This window comes from Alosa alosa, chromosome 9, assembly GCF_017589495.1.
Source record: "Alosa alosa isolate M-15738 ecotype Scorff River chromosome 9, AALO_Geno_1.1, whole genome shotgun sequence".
NCBI classification, from domain to species: domain Eukaryota; kingdom Metazoa; phylum Chordata; class Actinopteri; order Clupeiformes; family Clupeidae; genus Alosa; species Alosa alosa.
In genome coordinates this window covers 15810329-15830021 of record NC_063197.1, presented here as the reverse complement: position 1 = coordinate 15830021, position 19693 = coordinate 15810329, and the positions used below count along the sequence as shown (strand labels likewise).

General features: G+C 43.1%; 1 protein-coding gene across 1 annotated transcript; it reads left to right on the top strand.

Moving 5' to 3' along the window:
- The first annotated feature begins 93 nt into the window (after window positions 1-93).
- On the top strand, window positions 94-19119 carry LOC125300295 (alanine aminotransferase 2). The gene is made up of 11 exons (XM_048252068.1): window positions 94-177; window positions 712-801; window positions 13413-13521; window positions 13679-13812; window positions 14221-14464; window positions 14796-14875; window positions 15225-15361; window positions 16041-16215; window positions 16337-16471; window positions 17378-17432; window positions 18989-19119. Exons 1-11 carry the CDS (start codon window positions 94-96, stop codon window positions 19117-19119), a joined length of 1374 nt encoding a protein of 457 aa, XP_048108025.1.
- Window positions 19120-19693: the final 574 nt, after the last annotated feature.

Here is a 19693-nt window from a genome sequence, read left to right as displayed (position 1 = left end):
GTGATGTATTAACCCAGAGAAAAGCTTAAAAGAGTGCCCACTAAGATGCCAACCAAAATTTGATATTGTACTGTGTTACTAGAAAGATTTAGGATGTCTCTCTTGTCAGATGTGAAAAGGTTGTTTGATGAAGAACTACAGAAACATGCTGATCGTATTAGACACCAACTTGCAATGGTAAGTCAGATACACTTTCTAAGATCCCAGTTTGCAATGGTAGATCAATCTTATTCTGCATAGGATATACGATCTGTGGCTATTAGATGAAAAATAATAATGTTGTAATTCCATTGTAATGAAGAAGGTTGTTATTCTTGTGTAATTTCTATGCATTCATAACAATGAGTCTTGTTATTTAATAGCCACACATTGTATACTGTATTCATAATACAGATCAAAGCTCACTATTTTTAATCAATTTGATTCAGTGTATAAAATGTGTAAAATAAATATTTTCCTGTCTACTTAGTGTTCCTTTAAGCAATAAGCCCAGAGAGGTCGTAGGTTACAATGACTTTAGAACAGTTGTTCTAAGATCACTGTAACCGATAGACTTCAGTGGCTTATTGCTTTTTTCTAAAACAGTTACTATACCTGTAGCCTACATACCTGGCAACATTTTGTGAAATAACAATGTCGAGATGCAGCAACTAACTTTCAGATCAATTTGTAGCACAGTAATAAAGAATGAAGTGCTGATCTAAATCATAGGGGGTGAAGAAGCCTTATAAAGAGGTGGTGGATGTCAGCTCTGCCGATGCCCACCGGACAGGAATGGCCCCCATAACCTTTATGCGACAGGTCAGTAAGTGTGTGTATGTACACAGTGGTTTGTGATGCTTGGTTAATGTCTTACTTATTTCTATTCTTATTCATTTGGCTGACGCTTTTATCCAAAGCAACTTACATAAGTCCATAATTGCAAGTGCCAGTCTCTCCAGTAGTACAGCGGGTAACCAAGAAAATTGCACTTTTTGAAAGAAACATGAAACTTCTACCATAGTTAGGTTATACCATGAGGTTTATTTTCAGATTGGGAGGGAAGTCAAATTTGACCTCTGAGGCCCGGGAGAGGCTGAAATTTGGCTATTTCAGCAAAGAATGGGTGAATTTGGACGCACTTTCTTTCTTGCCGTGCGCTGTCACATTCTCCACTGCGTAAAATACATAGGCTAAATTAATTTGCGTTGTGAATGCTAAGCTTAATCAGGCCATAGGCTAAATAAAAATCGCTAGTCGGATGCAAAGCAGAATATAGAAAGAAATGGGCACCAAGGCCACAGTGGCCTGTGAACCTCCGATTTTCAAAAGGACATAACGGCCAACGCAAGGGGCAACGACGTGGCCACCGTAAAATTCTCACCCTGCTTATAACACAGTTAAGGAATGACCAATGTTAACAAACTAACTGGCTAGATCACCTTAGAAAGCTAACATGCACATTAGCTAAAAACAAACCTTATTCAAACGAGAATAATACAAAAAAGGTCTTTATTTAAACCAGCAACAAGAATCTATATTACCGTATTTTCCGGACTATAAGTCGCACTTTTTTTCATAGTTTGGCTGGTCCTGCGACTTATAGTCAGGTGCGACTTATATATGAAAAAATATATAATTGAACATGTTTTTAAATATTAATTTATATTAACTGACATGAACCCTACGTGAAACATTACTCTACAGCCGCGAGAGAGCGCTCTCAAATGCACAAGTCCTGTGCACTTTCAGTCAGAGATTAGTGCTTGCACTACGCCTGAAACACACATGTAGTCAAATTATGGCAGGGATTCTATTTATAGCCGGACCTCAGATTTGGACAAATAAAAGCCAGTATAATTTTGTTTCAATTTAACTCATAAAAGAGCTCTTCTTAATATTTTATATTGTTGGTTGGTATTGTTGCCAATGAAAAGTCATTTACACCATGAGTCTCCAACACGTTGCTCTCATTGCTCTCAAGCTAGTCGCATGCCGCACCCTTCTGAGCGAGAGGCTGAAGCCTACATTTAAACACAATTGTTGCTGCCAGGCATCAGCCTATGAATTTTATAAAAAAGTAAATCATGCATAATTTAAAAAATAACTACGTTTAGGCTATCTTAGACATCTTTGGCTATACGGAATAAGGTTTCCCTTGCAGCACAGCACACGAATGAATGAAAGCACGGATACCTTATCTTGCTATAAGTGGATGGCAATCAAAATTCCCGACACTATGAAACTTAATAGTAAGCCATTAAATACCCCACAGATTTCAGTGGTCATCAGTCCCGATATTTAGCAATATAATCAACAGTCCAAACGTAAATTAAATCTCAAATTAAACATCTGCTTTTGATAGCCTACCCATGCCGCTCCAAACGAAAAGTAGGCCTATGTCTCACAATAAAACGCAAGAAATAAAGGATTATATTATAGCTGACTCGAATACAAGCCATGGCCAAATAAAGGTGCTGTGCTTTGCGCAGCCTAAATTTGAGGATTTACGAGTCTCCTAAACATCCCTCACCTGTTATCTTGACATGCATGAAAACATTTGAAAACAAAACGCACTGGCATGTAATATTTGATCTTTTTTTCTCTGTTCAAAACTCGGTTTACACAAAGACAATAGCCTTTCTTAGAAGCTGTGAAATTTGACCAGAAAGGAACATGACTTCCTTCTGAAAGCTGACACAAAATCAAACAATATTTGATCATTTAACTTCAACTGAACAGCGACAGGTCTTGGTAGGCAGTAGACTCAGCAGACGTTAAAACGGTAGCCTACTGTTATAGCCAGAGTCAGTCAGCATCATGTAACATTAATGGCGTTAGTCATGAATCCTGTAACATATTATATCATATAACAGCGATGGCTTATTCGAAGACGATCTGCATGGATATATAACCACCCAGAAAAACTCAGAATGTGAGTGATAAAGTTCATTAATTGTATGAAACTTTTTATTAGTTATCCATTGCAGCATCGCCTATATTAGGCTGTTATGCTAGCTCAGCCTTTAAATATGTTGTTATTTTGGTCATGTGGACTTGATTAAACGGGTAAAGATAATTCATAAACTGCTTATTTCTTACATGACTGAAGCAGTAGCCTAGGTTCAACAGTGGTGTTTGAGGTTGCTGTGTTAAGTTGTTGTGTGTGATCGCTAAACAATTAGGATCAAATCAGTTTATTTTGACATACGGGAGTTAGCCTGACCTGTAACGTTAGCCTATAGCACATAAGCCTATTCTGTTTTCATTTATTAGTATTTGTTGTGATTATATAATCAAATGACACTCATGATAACTTGAAATAGAAGGACAGAAGATAGGTGATTGATGTCCACAAGCACGAATTTCACGAGACAAATTAGAACAAACTGTTCCGGTAAAAATAATCTTGCCATGTTTAAAATGCTGCACTTTTCCCCTTCATAGCCTATCTCTGGCAATTCATTTTTGGATGACTGTAGATAGTAGTATTTTAGCCTACGTCTTCGTAGACAGTAGGCTACACCATTAGGCTATCTTGAGAATAAAAGACTTCACAGCTGCTAACGATCATCCTCCACAACCACGAGGATAGGTAGGCTAAACGGTCGCTCGTCAAGCCTTTTTGCTTCTTATTGTAAAACCAACTGTTAGGGCCTACACAAGTGGTCGGCATCCCGGTCAATATTTGATATTAAAATTTCAATTTTGAAGCTATTTGTAACTATGTGTAGCCTATGCAACCCGACTGTTGTAGGCTTGCCTACCACTCTCTGCAGTGCCTTGCCTACCATTCTTGCCTACCACTCTAGCTGTAAACAAACGGTCACATGACATTATGACGTAGTTGCAAAACCTTAATAACCTTTATGGAAATATAGCTGAGCCCTCTCTACTGAAGTATGAAACTGCAAGTGATGCACTCAGTGTGGAATGGTAGGTGAACGCGTCTCTGCTGCTCCGGTAGCTTATTTATACTATCCAACCAGCAAATCAGCACCCTTGAAATTCAGACGGGACGAATTAGAAAACTGTGATTGGCAGATTCAATAGCTGTCAATTAAAATTGACCAATTAGGTGGGGCAGAAGAAATATTTTGGAGGGGCATTGCCCCTCCCAGCCCTAATCTAGATCAGGCCATGTCGCCCGCCCCTATTGCCTGTAGGAAGAATATCCCGCTTGCAAGTTCAGTCAGAGAATGTCTAATAGGAAGAGAATTGGCACTGTCTGGTTACTTCCGGTTTCTGGACTGGTTGCAGTTCCTCCTCAGATTCCACTTGAGGGCGCTCGCAGGCGAGTGCAGAATGCATGGAGGTCTATGGAGCTTTACCCCTCAATATCCACTTTTCTCTGGATATAATTTTTTGAGTGATAATTTGAATGTTGCATTCGCTAGGAGAGGCAAAGAAAATACACACTGTTGATTGTTATATTTTTTGAAGTCACGTGAAGACACCTGCATAAACTACACCTGCATAAACTACAATAAAATCTACGATTCTTCTACGACAAGCAGGTGAAAGAGATACATTTAGCCGTCTAGCTCCATAGACCCCCATTCAACCTGCACACGCCCGCGATCACCCCCAGTGGTATTCTAATGGAACTGCAACCAATGTCGATACAATGAGGCTTAATAGGAAGTGCCAAGGCTCTCCGTAGACGGGCTCTGGTTCAGTGTATCCTATCCGCCGACCGAAGCAGGAAGGCTAACGAAATGCTAGAGATTGTTGCAAACGTGTGTATGGCAGAGCCGGCGAAGAAGCAGCGAAAACATTTATGTGAACATGAAATTAATGTCTACTGTATGTTTAGTGATAGGCTACGCTACCGGTCAAAAGTTTGGGGTCACTTAGACATTTCCATTCCACTCCATTATAGACAGATAGGGCCTACCAGCTGAGATCAGTCGGCATTGTTTTTAATCAGGGCAGCAGTTTTCAGATTACATGATGTGCTTATCCCGCTTATTCCACTTGCATTGTGTTCATGTCCTGTTTCAATTTAAACGTTTTAATCGCTAAAACTGTCTTGTTTGTAGAACTAATTTCTTCCGACACATATCAACTAATTTCTCAACTTGCAGGACAAACTGCCGTTACTAGTTCTAAATGGATAGTTGCTAGCAAAGATTCTAGCAGAAGAATCTTTGCTAGCAAAGAATCTTTGGTTGCTAGCTACGGCCAAAGGCCAGTCGTTAGTTCTGTCTCTCCCGTTGTCAAGCGGGCGTATCCCAAGATTCTGATGAACTTTAGCTTTGAAACATCGCTATTTTTCTTAGCCTGCTGTCATCCATCTAGCTAAAAGCCACCTCCGTCATATATGCTACAATGTTACTATGTTCTGAACGTCTGCATTTTACAGATCGGATGCAACGTGACGGTTCATTTAAACTTCACAACGAAGTTGTTCGAATTAATATACAAGTGTGATACGGCCAAAAAAATGGATCTAGGCTACTTCATAGGTGTGCAAATAACATACGCTTAATGGGCGTTCTAAATTACGTAGGACATGGGTTCCCAAACTCCATCAATGTGGGCCTCCCCTCTGAAAACAGTGACACCTCCGCCCCCCCCGACAATTATTTGAAAATTATTTGAATTATTTGAAAATCCGGTAGCTTATTTATACTATCCAACCAGCAAATCAGCACCCTTGAAATTCAGACGGGACGAATTAGAAAACTGTGATTGGCAGATTCAATAGCTGTCAATTAAAATTGACCAATTAGGTGGGGCAGAAGAAATATTTTGGAGGGGCATTGCCCCTCCCAGCCCTAATCTAGATCAGGCCATGTCGCCCGCCCCTATTGCCTGTAGGAAGAATATCCCGCTTGCAAGTTCAGTCAGAGAATGTCTAATAGGAAGAGAATTGGCACTGTCTGGTTACTTCCGGTTTCTGGACTGGTTGCAGTTCCTCCTCAGATTCCACTTGAGGGCGCTCGCAGGCGAGTGCAGAATGCATGGAGGTCTATGGAGCTTTACCCCTCAATATCCACTTTTCTCTGGATATAATTTTTTGAGTGATAATTTGAATGTTGCATTCGCTAGGAGAGGCAAAGAAAATACACACTGTTGATTGTTATATTTTTTGAAGTCACGTGAAGACACCTGCATAAACTACACCTGCATAAACTACAATAAAATCTACGATTCTTCTACGACAAGCAGGTGAAAGAGATACATTTAGCCGTCTAGCTCCATAGACCCCCATTCAACCTGCACACGCCCGCGATCACCCCCAGTGGTATTCTAATGGAACTGCAACCAATGTCGATACAATGAGGCTTAATAGGAAGTGCCAAGGCTCTCCGTAGACGGGCTCTGGTTCAGTGTATCCTATCCGCCGACCGAAGCAGGAAGGCTAACGAAATGCTAGAGATTGTTGCAAACGTGTGTATGGCAGAGCCGGCGAAGAAGCAGCGAAAACATTTATGTGAACATGAAATTAATGTCTACTGTATGTTTAGTGATAGGCTACGCTACCGGTCAAAAGTTTGGGGTCACTTAGACATTTCCATTCCACTCCATTATAGACAGATAGGGCCTACCAGCTGAGATCAGTCGGCATTGTTTTTTAATCAGGGCAGCAGTTTTCAGATTACATGATGTGCTTATCCCGCTTATTCCACTTGCATTGTGTTCATGTCCTGTTTCAATTTAAACGTTTTAATCGCTAAAACTGTCTTGTTTGTAGAACTAATTTCTTCCGACACATATCAACTAATTTCTCAACTTGCAGGACAAACTGCCGTTACTAGTTCTAAATGGATAGTTGCTAGCAAAGATTCTAGCAGAAGAATCTTTGCTAGCAAAGAATCTTTGGTTGCTAGCTACGGCCAAAGGCCAGTCGTTAGTTCTGTCTCTCCCGTTGTCAAGCGGGCGTATCCCAAGATTCTGATGAACTTTAGCTTTGAAACATCGCTATTTTTCTTAGCCTGCTGTCATCCATCTAGCTAAAAGCCACCTCCGTCATATATGCTACAATGTTACTATGTTCTGAACGTCTGCATTTTACAGATCGGATGCAACGTGACGGTTCATTTAAACTTCACAACGAAGTTGTTCGAATTAATATACAAGTGTGATACGGCCAAAAAAATGGATCTAGGCTACTTCATAGGTGTGCAAATAACATAATGCTTAATGGGCGTTCTAAATTCACGAGGACATGGGTTCCCAAACTCCATCAATGTGGGCCTCCCCTCTGAAAACAGTGACACCTCCGCCCCCCCCGACAATTATTTGAAAATTAATGATATTCACTTCAGTTAAGCCACTTAAATCGGTGCTATACTATGCTATGCAATGCAATGAGTTTTCATCATATTTTCGACGTTTGGCTTTGTTGCCCATATTAGGCTCGTGCAGCGATAAAATGTGACAAATCTGTGAGCTATCGGAACGTCACATATTACCGTCATGTAGCCTATGTCCAACCTCTTACGTGTATGTGTCACTTATTCATTTCTATACAAGCAAGCTGTCGGATTCCTAAAGAAACGCAAGCACCCACACCATAAGTGTATCTAAATTAGCTATGTACCAAAAAATACATTTTACCGTGACTCGAAGAGCAGTGTTGTAAGGCTGCGTACAAATCCGCTTGGAGCTCAAGCTCCGAGCTGCAAGTTACCGTTCACTGGTATACCGTTCAGTTACCGTTCACTGGTAACTTGCAGCTAGCTCGGCTGGCGGCACTGTTGCTAAATTACGTTATGAAGTTTGGCACAATACATTCTCACTCAGGATAGGGATCAATAATACTTTCCACTATCCCAAAGATTTAGTATATCTCTTCTATGATTTATTTCGATTTTATAATGTTGACAATTACATAATCATTGGGGAAAAAAACATAGATAGTTCTAACATGAAATAAACGTTTTTCCTTCTTTTTTGAATCAACCTTCCGCGCCTCCCCTCAAATTATTTGGCGCCCCCCAGGGGAGGCGCGCCTCACAGTTTGGGAACCTCTGACGTAGGACAATGGGAAATTCAACCAAGCAGTGGAATAAATACAAGGATACAAGGATACAAGGAAGTTTATTGTCACATGCATATAGTTACTGGAAGTAAGAAATGCATTGAAATTATGTCTGGTGTCAGCCTATTTGTGCATTAATGGGGGGGGTAGAAGAGGGGTTTAGTAGATTAAGTGGCAAGGGCTGCATAAAAAAGGGGGGGGAGGATTGGGATTGGGTGGGGGCACCAACAAGGAGCACCCAAGAGCAACAGGGGCAAGGAAAAACTCCCTTACCAAGGAAGAAACCTTGGGCAGATCCACGGCTCAAGGGGCTAACCCAACTGCCAGGGGTCTTGGTGTGTGTGTTGGGGGGATGACAGGGGAGATGGGATAGTGTGCTGTGTATGTGGGGAGAGGGCAGTGTGCAATATGTGTGTTGGAGAAGCTTCCTCATGAGACAATGTGCTGTGTATTGGGGGGGGGGCAGTGTGCTGTAAGTATGTTGGGGATGTGTGTTGGAGAAGCTTCCTGATGAAATAATGTGCTGTGTATGTAGGGGGGCAGGGACTTACTATTGCAAGCAGAGTACTGTATGTAATGTATGTGAGTGATGACAGTGAAGATGTGTGTGTGGGCGGGAGTGGAGCAGTGACTGTGTGTGTGTGTGTGTGTAGTGTGTGTGTGTGGGTAGGTGGGGGCAGTGTGCTGTAAGTATGTAGAGGATGTGTGTTGGAGAAGATCCTGAAGACAATGTGCTGTGTATGTGTGGGGGGCAGTGTGCAGCAAGTATGTAGAGGAGTGCTGTATGTATGTGAAGTGATGACAGTGATGATGTAAGTGTGTGTGTTGGGGATGGGGGTGGGGTGGGGGGGGGGGGGCAGAAAGGCTAGGCAATCAAGGACATGGGTAGATGGAGGAGAAATCAAAAATAATAAATAAAAGTGTGCAAAAGTTGGAGAAAGTCAGATATGTGTGTGTGTGTGTGTGTGTTTTGACGTGTGATGAAATAAGAAAATAAATAAAAGGTCTGTAGCATAGGGAGAGGGATGTAAAAGTGCTAAAAGTCTTGTAGGTGTGTGTGGGTGTGTGTGTGTGTGGGGGGTCATGAGTGCTGAGGAGTGAATGAGTGCAAAGTCAGTATAGTGTGAGTTCAGAGTTGGGAAATGTTTGAGAGTGCTGAGGAGTGAATGTGTGCGGATGTGAGGATGAGAAGAGTCCTTCAGAATCTTTTGGGCTCTTAGGAGTACTCTTCTGGAATAGATATCTTGTAGAGCAGGGAGTTGAGTTCTTATAGTACGTTCAGCTGAGCGCACTACTCTCTGCAGAGTACTACAATCTCTAACTGTGGAGTTCCCATACCAGGTGATGATGCTACCAGTTAGAACACTCTCAACCGCTGAAGTGTAGAAGGCCTTCATGATGGATGTAGAAACTTTGAATTTCCTTAGCTGACGAAGGAAGTAGAGTCGATTGTCTGGACTTCTTCAGAACATATTGAGTGTTAACAGTCCATGTTAAGTCTTCAGTAATGTGGACACCAAGGTATTTAAAACTTGTGACTCTCTCTACAGGTTGCCCGCTGATCATTAGTGGGGTGTAACTGTAGTTCTGCTGCTGCCTTCTGTAATCCACTACCATTTCCTTGGTTTTATTGATATTCAGTGTCAAGCTGTTAGATTGACACCACTGTGCCACCTCATCAACCTGATCCAAGTAGAACTGTTCATTGTTGTTACTAATCAGGCCCAAGATCACTGTGTCATCTGCAAACTTGATGATGGAGGTATGACTACTGTTGGCTTTGCAGTCATGTGTGTAGATGTTGTACAGCAGTGGACTCAAAACACAGCCTTGGGGAGCACCAGTGCTGATGGTTAATGAGTCAGATGTCAGACCCCCCACTCTAACCACTTGTGAACGGTTGGTGAGGAAGTCAAATATCCAGTGACACAGGGTGGTGTTCAGTCCTAAGGCCTTCATCTTTGTGACCAAGGTGAGAGGTACTATCGTGTTGAATGCTGAACTAAAGTCAATGAACAGCATCCTCACATAATTCCCATTCCCTCCTCCCAGGTGAGTTAAGGTGGTGTGCATGAGGTTTGAGATGGCATCCTCTGTAGACCTGTTGGCTCTGTAAGCAAATTGGAGGGGGTCGAAGGAGGCAGGGAGGGATGAGCAGATAATGTTTTTCACAAGCTTCTCAAAACACTTCATCACTGTAGACGTCAGGGCTACTGGGCGGTAGTCATTCAGACATGATGGACTTGTTTTTCGGTACTGGAACAATAACAGACTGCTTGAGGCAAGTAGGAACTGTCTCTTGAGCCAATGATGTGTTAAAGATATAAGTGAACACAGGAGCTAACTGAGCAGCGCAGGATTTCAAAACCCTGTTAGAAATTCCATCCGGTCCAGTAGCTTTACTACAATTTACCCTCCTAAAGGCATTGCTCACATCGACCTCAGAGACACAGAAAGGTGCATCCTCATTTGCTTCACATGCTGCAGCTAGTCCAATATAGTCTGTGTTTTTCATGTCAAAGCGAGCATAAAAAGCATTAAGTTCATCAGGGAGGGCTTTACTCACATTCATCATAGGAGGGGACTTTCTTTCAAAGCCAGTGATGGTTCGGAGTCCTTTCCACACTCGTGCTGGATCACCCTCCAAGAAATCAGCTTCAACTCTGTCTCTATAGCGCCGCTTAGCATCTTTAATTGCACTACGTAAACTATAAGATGCTGCTTTGTAATCCGTCATATCCCCTGAAATAAGCCCAGCATTATAAGTCATGGTGCGTGTCTTTAATGCCGTTCTCACTTCTCTATCCACCCATGGTTTCTGGTTAGGGAAGCTTCGGATCTTTACAGTTGGGATGATGGAATCAGTTAGCATATTGATGTAACTCAATGATACTTCCGTAAACTCATTGATGTCAGCAGAGTTCGTCTTGAACATCTCCCAGTCAACGTTGCTAAGGGCGTCCTGTAGCCTGGCTTCCGATTGGTCAGTCCAGCGCTTGACCTCCTTCGTCACTGGGGGGTCCGTCCGACTTCTCTGTTTGTACATAGGCAGTAGGAAAACAGCGGCATGATCTGATTTTCCGAAAGCTGGTAGAGACTTCGCTTTGTAACTGTTCTTGAACTGTGTGTAGCAGTGATCCAGTGTGTTGTCACCACGTGTAGGGAAGTGAATGTGTTGAATAAATTCAGGCATGGACCGGTTCAGATGTACTTGATTGAAATCACCGGCCACAATAAGCGCAGCTTCAGGGTGCGTGTGTTGTTGTCTATTTAACACTTCTTGCAATTCTGAAACCGCAGCATCTGTGTTGGCTTGTGGAGGAATGTAGACAGCGTTGAATATTACCGAAGTAAACTCACGGGGCAGGTAGAAGGGTCGACAGACGATCGCTAGATGTTCTAGATGAGGCGAGCAGGACTTTGAGAGAACGGTGACATTTCTAGGATCACACCAGTTGCTGTTCGTCATGATGCAAACACCGCCACCTTTCGATTTTCCAGATTCCTCAGTCCTGTCAGAGCGAGCAGCAGAGAAAAACTCCACCGGAGTGATGGCACTGTCCGGAACAAGTTCAGTTAGCCATGTCTCAGTAAAGCATAGAATGTTACAGTCCCTGATGTCTCTTTGAAACTGTATCCTCGCTCTTAGTTCATCCATCTTGTTCACAAGAGACTGGACATTGGCTAGGAGAATGCTAGGCAGTAGAGGCCTATGAGCTCTATTCCGCAATCTGTTACGGGCCCCGGCTCGTTTTCCTCGGTGTTTTTTCCTTCTGCGCCGAGATGCGTCTCCATGGTTCCCTGATGCATCTCGGAGAATCTCAGTCGGCCAGGTAGAATCGTCAATTAAAACATCCCGAAACAAAAAAGGCAATTCATTTCCGATGTTTCGGAGTGTAACGCCATCATACGTAATCAGTGCAGTGGAAAAGTGCAAAAAATTAGGGGTTAATAAAAGGTAAAAGAGTAAATATAAGCACAAGTTTAGGCGGAGCAACCAAAAAGGCGTCCGAACGCGGCGGCGCCATGGCAACCTGCTATAGGCCTACTCTTTTGATCCCGTGAGGGAAATTTGGTCTCTGCATTTATCCCAATCAGTGAAACACACTCAGCACACAGTGAACACACAGTGAGGTGAAGCACACACTAATCCCGGCGCAGTGAGCATGCCTGCTACAACAGTGGCACTCGGGGATCAGTGAGGGGTTAGGTGGCCTTGCTCAAGTGCACTTCAGCCGTTCCTACTGGTCGGGGTTCTGAACCGGCAACCCTCCAGTTATAGAGTCCAAGTCCAAAGCGCTAACCAGTAGGCCACGGCTGCCCAAAGATCTCCTAGTCCCATACAACCCACCTAGACTGCTACGATCACAGAATACTGGACTTCTTGTAATCCCAAGAATCTCAAAAACTTCAGTAGGTGACAGGGCTTTTTTTGCTACCGCGCACCCCTCCTCTGGAATAATCTCCCTCCCTCTATTCGATTAGCAGACACCGTCCCTATTTTTAGTCTTGACTTAAAAAATACAGTACCTCTTTAGTGCCTCCCATAGTTAGGTATGGTGCAGTGTAGAACTTCAACCACCTCATGGACCACCCTGCTGTGTCCTTGTGTGACTGGCACCCCAGTCATGCGTGCGACGGTGGTCACTGACCATACCTGCGCTGGTATTGACCCTTCACCATGCCGTAGTTATGCTGCTATAGCATAGTGCTGTCATGGACTTTTCATGTGTCACGCCGTACAACCCCTCCTCTCCCCTCTCTCCCCTTCCCTCTCTTTCTCTCAACTCTCACTCTGCCTTTTCTCACTATGGTATAACACTATATAGTACCAATGATATACCTATTCATATTAATCATTTTGATTTATAGTAATACTAACCCACTCTATATATCTCTCTCTCTCTTCTCCCTTACCATTACCAGTCATCAGCCATCCTTGTGTTTGGCCCTCATTTTACCCGAAGTCCCATCCCTATGACTGCCCTATTATCACCTATTGCTGTCCCCCTGCCCGGATTCCTGGCCTGCGCAGCCTAACGACCCACTACTTGCCCTATGACAACTCCTAATCCCCTTGGATAATTCATTTCCTACACTGGACTATTTGAACTTTCTGACACTAAATAAGATTTATGCATTATCATACTGGATATGTAACCATCCCACCTCTTTGTAACATACACCTCTTTTCTCTACACCTAACTAACCTATTCATTTATCATGTAAAAAGACCTTACTGTTCTGTACTGACCCTAGGCAGATGGGTCAGGCCCTTGAGTTGTGTATCTGCTCGAGGTTTCTTCCTACATGTATCTCCAATTCTAGGGAGTTTTTCCTCGCCCCTGTCACTCATGGGCCTTCTCTGATTGTTTAACACTCGAACACTTGAAATAAAGTTCTCCCTGACTCTGAACCCGGCGTCTGATTGGGTGTGTGTTAGGTCCTCGCCACATGCCTTTATCCTGATCTCCTCCTTGATGACACACTTCCAGTGGATGTGCGACAGAGGGCAGAGAGGATGCTGGAACACTGTGATGGAGGCAGTGTTGGTAAGTGTGTGTGTGTGTGTGTGCTTAGGCACAGGAAAGGGTTTATGTAACAGACAGTAAATAAAAAGACCTGCCTGTCTTGGTGGATAATAAGTCATATTTTAACTACCATTTCAGAATGACTTTGGACTTTGGTTTGACTGTGTGTGTGTGTTAGGTGCATACTCAGAATCGTGTGGGCTGAAGAGTGTGCAGGTTAGCGTGGCCAATTTCATCTCCAGGAGAGATGGGGGCCTGGCCTCTAACCCAAAGAATATCTTCATCTCCACTGGGTCATGTCGAGGATTAATGGTACACACACACACATGCACAAACACATACAGTATGTGGACTTCTTGAACCCACTTAAATATAAAAACATGGATTTTTCATTTGTCACACACATATTACACATTATTTGTCACACACACACACACACACACACACACACACACACACACACACAAACACACACACACACACACACACACACACACACACACACACACACACACACACACACACACACACACACACAAAACACACACACACACACATACACACACACACACACACACACAAAACACACACACATACACACACACACCACACACACACACACACACACACACACACACACACACACACACACACACACAGTAAAGCCTTGAATAACTATTTCATGATGAGAACACATTTTGCTTCCCCTTCCCGAATAAGATCATCCTGAAGCTACTTGTGTGGGGGAGTGGTCAAACCCAGCCTGCGGTCATGATCCCTGAACCACACCCTCACACTCTGCCGCGGCTCTTGGAAGACGCCGGACTAGCGGCACTCCCTTATAAGCTACAGGTGAAGAGGGGCTGGACCTGGGAGAAGGACGCGCTCCAGCGGGTCATCCAGCACTCCAGGGGGCGATGCAACCCCAGAGCAATTTACATCTCAAACCCAGGAGATCCTACAGGTGCAGGCACCTGCACATCACACCACATATGTTTGAACACACACACACATACACAGATACATTCACAGGCTCACATGCAAACATTTTGCTTGAATCTTGACATACAGGAGAACCCCCGAATTGGACATTTTTATTCAGATTCTAAATTTGTCCCCCGTGAGAGTTTTAATTTTAATTTAGGATTTCAATGTCTGTTGATGTCCAACCACAAATAAAGATCAAAATGATTCAATATTAAATCATGTACCAACCATTACCTAAGAAAGTCTAAGCAAGAACAAAGAAAGAGGATAGTTCATTTTCAATGCATGATTTCTTTGATTTCATGAAGGACACGTACAGGACAGGAACACCATACAGGATGTCATACGGTTTGCAGCAGAGGAAAACCTCCTTTTACTGGTGGATGAGGTAGGGATGAGTGTGTCCATGTTTAACAATGCCATACCATGTCAAAAAACATTCTTACATGACTTTTACATGATAATGTGTAAATGAATGACAGAAAAAGAGAGAGCGCCTTTCTGTGTGTGACCATGTCATGATTCCAAGTAAGTGGTTTAGTTGGAAACATTGGTAAGGCAACCTTAAGGAGAAAGTTGTGAACCTGATAATATCCAGGAGCTTCAATAGGCAAACTAAACAAAGCCAAAAGGCTATTCTATTTGGAGGTTTACCACTTCCTCTGGATTAACTTACTGTCACTTAACCACCTACTTGGAATACACCCCTGACTTGACCGGAGTGTGTTTCTTTCCAGGTTTACCAGGACTGTGTGTTTGGAAAGGACTGTAAGTTCCTGTCCTATAAGAGAGTGCTCTTTGAGATGGGTCCCATCTACTCAGGCTCAGTGAAGATGGCGTCTCTCAACTCCCTCTCCAACGGCACCCTGGGAGAGTGAGTCTTTCTCAAGTATACTACTGGCATGGCAGACATGGGGTTGAAAGTAGATTAATTCACAACAATGCATTAATTCACAACAATGCAGCCACTTCATTTGAAAACAAAACCATGTGACTATTTATTCATTAAAAATGTCATAGTAAACCTATTCTGATGAGCCACATAAAACTGCAAAAGTGTCACATTCTGAAGTTGATGACAACTGGATTGAATGAGTGCCCCTACAAACTACCGGCTTGGTCGTAGAAAAATAGTATATGTATAAGTAAGTATAATATACTCATTTGATCCCTGCATTTATCCCAATCCGTGAATTAGTGAAACACACTCAGCACACAGTGAACACACAGTGAGGTGAAGCACACACCAATCTCGGCGCAGTGAGCTGCCTGCAACAACAGCGGCGCTTGGGGAGCAGTGAGGAGTTAGGTGCCTTGCTCAAGGGCACTTCAGCCGTGCCTACTGGTCGGGGTTCAAACCGGCAACCCTCCGGTTACAAATCCGAAGCGCTAACCAGTAGGCCACGGCTGCCCACAATAACCCGACTAAATGGCAGAATATTCTGTCATTTTCAAAATTCACTTCATGTGTTGTTTTCACTGAGTTGTCCCAATCAGGAAATGGCCACAATGTCAAAAATTGTGGATATATGACAGAGACTTGTGGCTCCCAGGTGTGGCATGAGAGCGGGGTATATGGAGCTGGTCAACTTTGATGACGCTGTGCTGCCATTCGTGGAAGTCTTGCTCACTGGGGACATCAGCCCTCCTGTGATTGGTCAGATTGGGCTTGATGTCATGGCTAACCCACCGTGTCCTGGCGAGCCGTCTCATAGAAGATATATGCAGGTACACGCACGGAACAATGCATACAGGCACTTCCATCATGAATTATCAACTTAGCAGCTCAGCTAGTGTGTGTGGGTGTGTCTGTGTGTGTGTGTGTGTGTGTGTGTGTGCATGTGTGTAGGAGTTGTTGTCTTATAAGAATACTCTAAGGCAAAATGTCGAGAGGGGGCGGACCTTTCTCAGTTTGCTGCCAGGAGTCCATTGCCCACCTGTGATGGGAGGAGTCTACCTCTACATACACCTCACATTACCACAGGTAAAAACACACACAAACATACATACACACACACACACACACCTCACATTGCCATAGCTAAACACACAAACATGCACACACACACACACACACACACACACACACACACACACACACCTCACATTACTACAGGTAAACACACACAAACATGCACACACACACACACACCTCACATTACCACAGGTAAACACACACAAACATACACACACACAAACATGCACACACACACACACACACCTCACATTGCCATAGCTAAACACACAAACATGCACACACACACACACACACACACACACACACACACACCTCTCACATTACTACAGGTAAACACACACAAACATGCACACACGCACACACACACCTCACATTACTACAGGTAAACACACACAAACATGCACACACACACACACACACCTCACATTACCACAGGTAAACACACACAAACATACACACACACACACACACAAACACACATACAGGTACACACCTCACATTGCCATAGCTAAACACACAAACATGCACACACACACACACACACACACACCTCACATTACTACAGGTAAACACACACAAACATGCACACACACACACACACACACCTCACATTACCACAGGTAAACACACACAAACATACACACACACACACACACACAAACACACACATACACACACATACCGGTACACACCTCACATTACCATAGGTAAACCCACACAAACACGCACACACACACACACACACACACACACACACACACACATTTCACACCTTCCCTGACCACACAAAAAAACACAAATGCAAAGAAACAATAGCTCTATTCACTGTAAAAGGTGATTACTGCCATAATGTATTCATACGTTCACACACATGGCCTCCACTGTGTTCACCGTGTGTGTGTGTGTGTGCAGGCCATTGGGAGGAATGCTGGGCCCCTGTACTGTGGAAGACTCTTGGAGGAGGAGGGTGTGTGTGTGGGGCTCAGTGAGTGTGTATGTGACGACCACTCAGCCACAGGAAGCTGCTGGCACATAAGGTAAGATCACACTCACTCACACACACGCACACACGCACTTGTGCACATACAATCACACACACACACACACGCACACACATACTCACACTCAGTCACACACACACACACATCAGAATGGGGTAAGGACAAACTAAATAAAGAACTGTTTGTCATGCAGTAAGGAATGGGTTCACTGTGTAATCACACACTGTTTTATATTTCATCAGGTTTGAAGTTTGAGTTCACTGACACCATTTGACAACAATCTGTTTGCAGTGACATATTTTTTGTTGTTTGTTTGTGTATTTTAGAATCTGTGCTCTCATGCCACAGTATAAGCTGGAAGACCTGCTGAGTCGTCTGGGATCCTTTCACCTTCGCTTTCTACAACAGCCAGCGCAAACCCAGATTGGAATTCTGTAAACTGAGAATGACACTGCCATTTCACAAATATTTACTGTGCAATTTCACAAATATCTACTGTATTTGCTTTTGCCTCTAATACGTAATACCTATTAACAATTGTGTCCATACGAATAGACATGACTGCTGAAAGATTGGACCCATTCCTGAAAGTGCTGCTGCTGTTCTGATCATTGCTCAATGACAGGCTTCATCCTTCTAGTCACCTAGATCAGGGGTGTCCACCTCACATCAGGCAGTGGGTTGGATTTATCGGAATGAGACCTTGTGGGGGTCATTGTCCTAAACATACAGTATTTCTATCGCTATTTCTAAGCAAAGGTGATGTCTTGTGTTCTCCTTTAGAGCCAAGGTTATTTTTGTTATGGACGTAAATTGAGAGTGGGGCTGTGTCAATCAGTGTGCCTCCTACATTATTGCTTCACCTACAGTAGTGTTGCACAATGCACTAATATTTGAAAGTTTTTGTGATACCTTGAAATGTACTTAATTAACTTATTTAGCTGTATGTTCCTCCTTGTGTTTTCTTTAGTTTTACACAACTTTTCAAAATCAGCTAGTGAACTATGTACAATGCTCTATCGCATGCACAGTATTTCCACAGATGCAACTAGCCGATCCGGACGTTTGAACACAAAGCGGAAGAAAATCAGTTTATAAAATGGGCGTGGCGGTATGGTATGAGAAAAATGGCTGTTTTGGAAAGGTGAACACGGGTGTTAGACTTGCTGGTTTTAACTCCGATAATGATCTTGCTGATAGTTTAAATGAATTTTAGCATAGTTTTACTGAACAGATTGATAATTTGAGACATACTAAGTCATCCCCTAACAATATTGATATTAATACTGGGTTTGTGGTTAGGTTGCTCAGGCAGACTCATTTAGAAAGATCAAATCTATGGAAAGGTGCTTAAGACCTGTGTGGAGCAACTGGGGGGCATTTTCCAGTGCATTTTTGTGGAATGCCTGGAGAGAAAAAGGATTCCCGTTATTTGGAAACACTCCATTGTTGTCCCTGTTGCAATGGGCTCTAATCCCAAATTCAGTGAATGATGTTATACATGTAGCCCTCACTTCTCTAGTAATGAAGGTGTTTGAGAAGGTGATGAAGCAGGTGATTCAGGTGCAGGGGTCCTTAGACCCCATGCAGTTTGCATATAGAGTTGGTAGAGGTGTGGAGAATGCCACTCTGACGTTGCTGAACAGTCTGTAACACCACCTTGAGAGCCCATATCCCATGCTAGACTTCTTTTTATTGATTTTTCCTCTGCTTTTAATACTATGCAGCCACATCTACTTGCTGAGAAACCTCTCTACACATTCAAACTTGATTTTAACATTATTGCTTGGATTTTAGATTTTATGACACACAGGTCACAGTGTGTTAGAGTCAAAGGTGTTCTCTCTGAAAAGCTCTACTCTTCCACTGGTTCTCCCCCACCTCTCTTGTACATTCTATATACCAACAGCTGCAGAAGTCAATTTGATAACGGACAAATCATCAAGTTTGCCGATGACTCATAATTAGTCTCTTTAAGGGAGGGGAATTAGATTTTGAAATTAGTCAAAAATTAGGGGGGAATTAGATTTAGACTTTGTCACTTGGTGTATGGAGTCATATTTGGAACTTAACATGTCCAAAACCAAGAACATGGTCATTGATTTTAGAAAGTCTGCACCTACTCCCAACAGTGATAGGAGGATTGGAAGTGGAACTAGTGGGCAGCTGCAAATACCTAGAAACTGTCCTGGGGTGTGTTTGCCAAAACCATAGTTGCAACTTAGAA